Below are 6,169 nucleotides of genomic sequence, written 5' to 3'. Positions count from 1 at the left end.
AGAAGCCCCGCTCCTGAAAAGGGTCACACCTTCAGTGGCGACGGGAATGGCGTTTGTTACGCCTACACGGTGCTTCCCGCGGGGCGAGACCCGCCCTGCGCCCGGGACCCTCCGCAGAGCCGCGGCCTCCGCCGTGCCCTCTAAGCCCGGAGTTCGTGCTTGACCCCTGGGTGCCCGTGGCCGTGACTGAGGGCGGGGAGCAGGGATCCACCTGCTCATCACGCCCCGCAAGGGCCGCGGGGGAGGAGGGCAGGCGTCTCCCCTGACCCCGGTGTCTTTCGTCAGCCGCGGATGTCATCATCGAGTGTCGGGGACCCCTGGGCTGCGCAGCCCTCCTCCCTCGTGACGTCTGCACCCGCGAGGACTGGGAGCTGAGTCTCCCCTAAGGTTAGGGAACTGCGTGCCCGGCCGCCGGGAAGCTCCCAGCAGCCTCCGCCGGAACCTCAGGGTCTGCGTTCTGCTCACTGCGGGGCCCCAGACGTGTTGACTGTGTTTAATCCTGGGGACCCGACAGCTGGGAAGATGCCTGCCTTCCCCGCGTCGCCGCCCCGGCCTTGCTGTGCGGCTGAGGTTCGGCGAGGGCAGCCCGGGGTCCCCCGGGGAAGTGCGGGCCGGGAGCTTCGCGGCGGGGAAAGGACCGCTGATTCAGGCGGATGGAGCGCCTCGCCGGGTAATGCACCGCTTTTCCCTTTTCCCTGAAGCTGAACTACTGTTCTCAGTCCCTGAGAGCATGAATTCCTGAAGCTTGAGGTCCTTTTAAAGGATAGTGTCCGGGTTGCCCATCTTTTCCCACAACAGTAACTGGGGAAAGTCAGTTGTGGGGTATTTCTGTGTCTGTGTGTGGCCTGCTCTGTTAGCGGACTGGCAGACACATGATTTTCTCAACGCGGCCGCATCGCATTTGCTCTTGAGAAGGTGACAGCCAAGGCCAGGGCAGGGGAGCCCGGATAAAGGCAGGAACGGGGTCAGGGGCAGGCTGCCCTGTGCCCTACAATTTATCGGGTTTCTCTTGGAAGAAAGTGTTAGGGTGAGCCCCAGAATAACGTTGTCTGTCTTTTCTCTTTCAGGATTTTGGAAATGGCTACTCCCCAGTCGGTTTTCACTTTTGCCATCTGCATTTTAATGATAACGGAACTAATTCTGGCCTCCAAAAGCTACTATGATATCTTAGGTTTGCCAAAATCGGCATCGGAGCGCCAAATCAAGAAGGCCTTTCACAAATTGGCCATGAAGTACCATCCTGACAAAAATAAGAGCCCTGATGCGGAAGCAAAGTTCAGGGAGATTGCAGAAGGTAAGTCGTGCCTGACTCCGAGGCCTCACGGGTGTTAACAGTAAAGGAGCCATAGCTAAGGAGAGTGTCTGTACTGAAGACGAAGACGGAGATGGGAGGGGGGTGGGAGCTACATTTCAACATAGCGGATTACTGATTCCTGAAAGGGTGGATAAAATGGTGGTATTGTTTTTATTGGCATACAGATCTAAATGTGTTGAAAATTGATTTTATTATTTGTCAAATTGTTTATTGTTTCTGTGTCAAAAGGAATTTTTGGTACCCAATACTTATAAACTAACTTATGAAACAATGTTTAAGTATGGAGATTAAATATAAAAAAATATTGGATGTAAAAAATTTAAATAGACTGAAATGCTTTGGTATTTTTTTTCTGCCTTCCTTGATCTACATTACAAAGCCAGATTTGTTGTTAAAGGAAAAGTATGAAACAAATTTTTACTTAAGACCAGTTCTAAAATAAATTGCATCTCCTGAACATTCAGTAATCAATGGGTGGAGTTAACTGAGTGAGGGGTTGGAGTTAAATATTTTTTTTTAAATATATTTTATTGATTTTTTACAGAGAGGAAGGGAGAGAGATAGAGAGCTAGAAACATCGATGAGAGAGACATCGATCAGCTGCCTCCTGCACATCTCCTACTGGGGATGTGCCCGCAACCCAGGTACATGCCCTTGACCGGAATCGAACCTGGGACCTTTCAGTCCGCAAGCCGACGCTCTAGCCACTGAGCCAAACCGGTTTCGGCTGGAGTTAAATATTTACTTTAAGTAGCATGGAAGTGAAAAATCTGAGTTCCTCTTAATTATATTTGACCATCAAATTCTTTAATAGAAGTAATGATTTTACACAAATAATATGAAGAATAACTGTGATTGTTGCCCCTATTTATTTGTAGCTATGGTAGCATTCATTTAACAGATATTTATTGGATATTTACTAGGAGCATGCATTGTGCTAACTGCTTATAGTATGCAATGAACAAGATGAAGTTCTGCCTTTTGTAATTTTAACTTCACTCTTTTTTTAATATATTTTTTATTGTTGATAGTGTTACAGGTATCTCCTATTTCTCCCCCCTGCTCCCTGCCTCCTCCTCCCCCCTACCCCCCAGGTCTTCACCACCATAATGCCCATGTCCATGGGGTATGCATATAAGTCCTTTGGTTTATCTCTTGTCCCCCAACCCCACATCAAGGTATATCAGTCTGTTCCATGCCTTCCTGCCTCGGGTCTCATTTTGTTGGTCATTTATTCTTATTTTTGTATACTTTGGTTTTAATTACCATGTGAAAGGCTCTAAAATAGAGTTGAATGTACTTACTGAAGCGGTATGTAATCTTGATTACCTTCAGTTACTAAAGCATCTTTATTTCTTTCAGCCTATGAAACACTGTCAGATGCTAATAGGCGAAAAGAGTATGACTCTCTCGGACACAGTGCTTTCACTAATGGCAAAGGACAGAGAGGTAGTGGAAGTCCTTTCGAGCAGTCATTTAACTTCAATTTCGATGACTTATTCAAAGACTTTGGTTTTTTTGGTCAAAACCAAAACACTCGGTCTAAGAAGCACTTTGAAAGTCACTTCCAGACACGCCAGGATGGCTCTAGTAGACAGAGGCATCACTTCCAGGAGTTTTCTTTCGGAGGAGGACTGTTTGATGACGTGTTTGAAGATATGGAGAAGATGTTCTCTTTCAGTGGCTTTGACCCCACTGGCCGGCACCCTGAGAATAGATTCCATGGATCTAGCAAGCACTGCAGGACTGTTACTCAGCGCAGAGGAAACATGGTCACTACATACACTGACTGTTCAGGACAGTAGTTCATGTTTTTTGTTCACACAAAGCCCAGCTAGTTGACTGTTCTTCAATATCTATGATGCAAAACAGTTTCTGTGAACTATTTTGACAAGTGCATGATTTCACTTAACTTGATACAGCTGTTAAATATATTTAAATTGTTTTTGACAAATTAACGTTCAGTTAGTAGAGAAATTGTTAATTATTAATTTCTCTGATTAGTAAAGGGTCTTGAAAAAGAAAACAGAGATGTAATTTTTTTGCCTGGTCTTTTTTCTCCACCTGTGGCCAGTTTTATAACCAAGAAAGGAATGAGTTTGCCTGATTTATATTTGAAGGTTAAACTCTTAAATTTATTTTAGATTTAAGTTGTATGAACTTGAATGATTTTGCAGTGAAACCTTTGCTAACTTGAAATTGCATGCTCTGTAGCATGGCTGACATGAGTTGCTGAGTGTACGTGGAACCGGACAATTAGTTAAGTGAGAGCAGTGCCTTGGTAAACTTCCACTGAACGCTTTGGGAAGGCGTGGTTTAATATTTACCATGGGGCCATTTGGAGTAAAGGAAATGATTGTGCTGCTCATAGTCACTGTGCTGAAAAAAGCTGGGAAGTTGTGAAATATTGCCAAGAGATTGTTACGTGTTTGGCCCCTGGCTAATGATTTTGTAAGGTTGCAATCATAGCTACTTCACATATCTTTTCACATTTCTTTCTTAATTGTTGGCTCTCTATGTCTTAATACGGATTTACGTTTTTGTGTGTGTGTGTTTCCTCTTCTTTGCACTCATCTTTATCTAGGAATTGACTAATACCTCATTCTGTTCATAAAAACAGTAATTTCTGCGCAACCTTATTATGTGCAATATTTTTAAATTCTAAGAAATGTGTGCTTTTGTTTTCAGATAGACTTAATTTCTTTAGTTCCGCACTTTCCCACATTATACTCCATATGAGTATTAATCCTATGGATACATTTTAAAAGTAGTAAATGTCTCATACAATGTGTGTGAGTGAGAAAAATACAATATTTACAATATAATATTCTCTTGTGTCATTTCTTTGTTAAAAGTTTACTCTGCAATTCTGAAGGTATGCTTACGCTGATCACAAACCATATTCCAGAAGTTACCTTGCTTTCTTTCATCTTCCCTCACATATTTTGGTAGTTTGAAGATTTTGTGAATTATATTTTTGGTGTATTTTGCTTGCTAGGAACCAGGTATTCATGCCACTGAGTCATTCCTCTTTAAACCAGGCTGGGAAAAAGCATAAAACTCCACTTGGTAATGATCATTGAAGGTCAGTTTATATTTACGTACTTTAATTTCCTGGAAATTAAGTTGATGTGTTTGACAATAAGCCATACCTTGAATTTTGGTCTGAGGATTCTTTGTAGCCTATCAAACAAAATAAGTAAGGGGAATTAACTTTAAGGATTATTTTTATACTGTTAGCATCTGTTCCCTTTTCTCCAGGGCCCAATTGTCTTCCTTTTTTTCTCATTTTGAACATTTATTTGAACCCCCCCACTCTTTTTTGTTTTTTTAACCTCCTTTTGGCTCTGCAAAGGTGATCACAGGAACCTTTAGTCTGTTGCCAGTTGGTCAGAACACAGGTGACAATGTGGGCTTGCCATTGGCACTGAAGCAGAGCATTCGAAGTGAGTTGGATTGTATGACAGCCAGTACCTAGAGCATCACCTTGTGGGTGGAGGAACCTCTCCCCCAACTCGTGAGAAATTTGGGTCCCAGAATACTCTTTTAGTGGGCTGCTTTAAGCTCCCAACATGCTAATCTATATTTTGAATCTAGTAGAGGTACTAAGTTTTATTTGTCAAATTTACTGGACTGTGGAACCATTTGCACTGAGTACCCTTAGCCATATCCAAGTGTGCAAAAGTAAAAGTATGATAGGGGCAAAAAATCAAATTTATTCGAAAAGTAATCTGCAGAGTGTTATGGTACATGTGTATAGTATTGCCTTGCTTTTTTATGAACATGAAGCTCCAGATTAAAGTTGGATCATAAGGATAGGATACTTAGGATTAAGAGATATATAATGTACATGGTAATTAATGCATCCTAGCGAGCAAGAGCAGAAAAGCCCTTCTTATTCCCAGAGTGTTCATCGACTTCTCTGTGTTTGCCACCTGGAAAATACATAAAAATTATGACTGTAAAAGGCCAGTCTTGGGGAAGTTAGAGACGCCACCTAGATGGATAAAGAAAGATAAACGCACCCTCCTCATTCATAGCTGGCCATCTTTCTTCATTGAGGGAACAAGTTATCTGGGGAGAACTCCCCAAGCTTCCCACCACCCTCCAGTAGCAGCCCCATTCCCTCTGCTTTTGCAGGCGTTCCTACCTGTGAACACTTCACATTCCCACCTCAAACCAGCCCCTCCACTGTGCCCTGGATCATGTCAACTCCAGAAATTCAAATCAGTGCCCAGCAATGCCTCCCATTCCTCTCACCAAGGGTTTACTTCCTGTCCAATCATCCCCTCCAGCAAACAGCCCTTTGCTATGTCTCCCTCATTGAAAGCATGTTCTCTCGACTTCACATTCCCATCCAATTGTTTCATTGCTCACCATTGTAGCAAATTTCTCCAAAGCGTTTCCGTTCCCACCACTCCACCGAATCTCCTCAGGGTTCTGGAAGAGCTCCACGTTGTAAAATCCATGTCAAGTAACAAATACATAGGCCGTTTCTCAGGCCTCATCCCTCGCACAGTTCAACATTGGGAATTTTCTTCATGTGGCTCCCAGAATGGCAGCTCCTGCCTTTTCTCGTCCCCGATGGGCTGCTCCTTTTCAGTCTCATTTGTTGATCTCTCCTCCTCTTTCATCTTCTCAGCGCAGGTTCTTTCCTCCCCTCCACTTCTTTCTTCCCTCTCCTTTTCCCTTTCCCCCCTTTTCCTTTCTTATGTGGTTCCTGCTGCATAAAAATGCAGAAACACTAAATTCAGTTTCATTTCACATGGAAGCACAGTAGTAATTGGCTAAGGACCTTTGACGTTGGTCCCTGGCCACATTTTTGCCAGCCCAGCCCTTTTCCTTTCCCCAGTT

General features: G+C 43.7%; 1 protein-coding gene across 2 annotated transcripts in view; it reads left to right on the top strand.

The window, feature by feature from the left end:
* DNAJB9 (DnaJ heat shock protein family (Hsp40) member B9) overlaps positions 1–4,140 on the top strand; it is a 28,756-nt gene extending 24,616 nt beyond the window's left edge. The window contains exons 2-4 of one of the 2 annotated variants that reach the window (XM_015559699.1): positions 241–251; positions 1,065–1,294; positions 2,678–4,140. In XM_015559699.1, coding sequence (XP_015415185.1) covers positions 1,078–1,294; positions 2,678–3,120 — 660 coding nt within the window. In that variant the 5' untranslated portion in view covers positions 241–251; positions 1,065–1,077 and the 3' untranslated portion in view covers positions 3,121–4,140. The remainder of the gene's footprint in view (positions 1–240; positions 252–1,064; positions 1,295–2,677) is intronic. The other variant, XM_006757193.2, reaches the window with a different exon arrangement.
* The last annotated feature ends 2,029 nt before the right edge of the window (positions 4,141–6,169 follow it).

Source organism: Myotis davidii, unplaced genomic scaffold, assembly GCF_000327345.1.
Source record: "Myotis davidii unplaced genomic scaffold, ASM32734v1 scaffold573, whole genome shotgun sequence".
NCBI classification, from domain to species: domain Eukaryota; kingdom Metazoa; phylum Chordata; class Mammalia; order Chiroptera; family Vespertilionidae; genus Myotis; species Myotis davidii.
The sequence above is the reverse complement of the archived record's forward strand: the minus strand, read 5'-3'. Positions and strand labels throughout refer to the sequence as shown.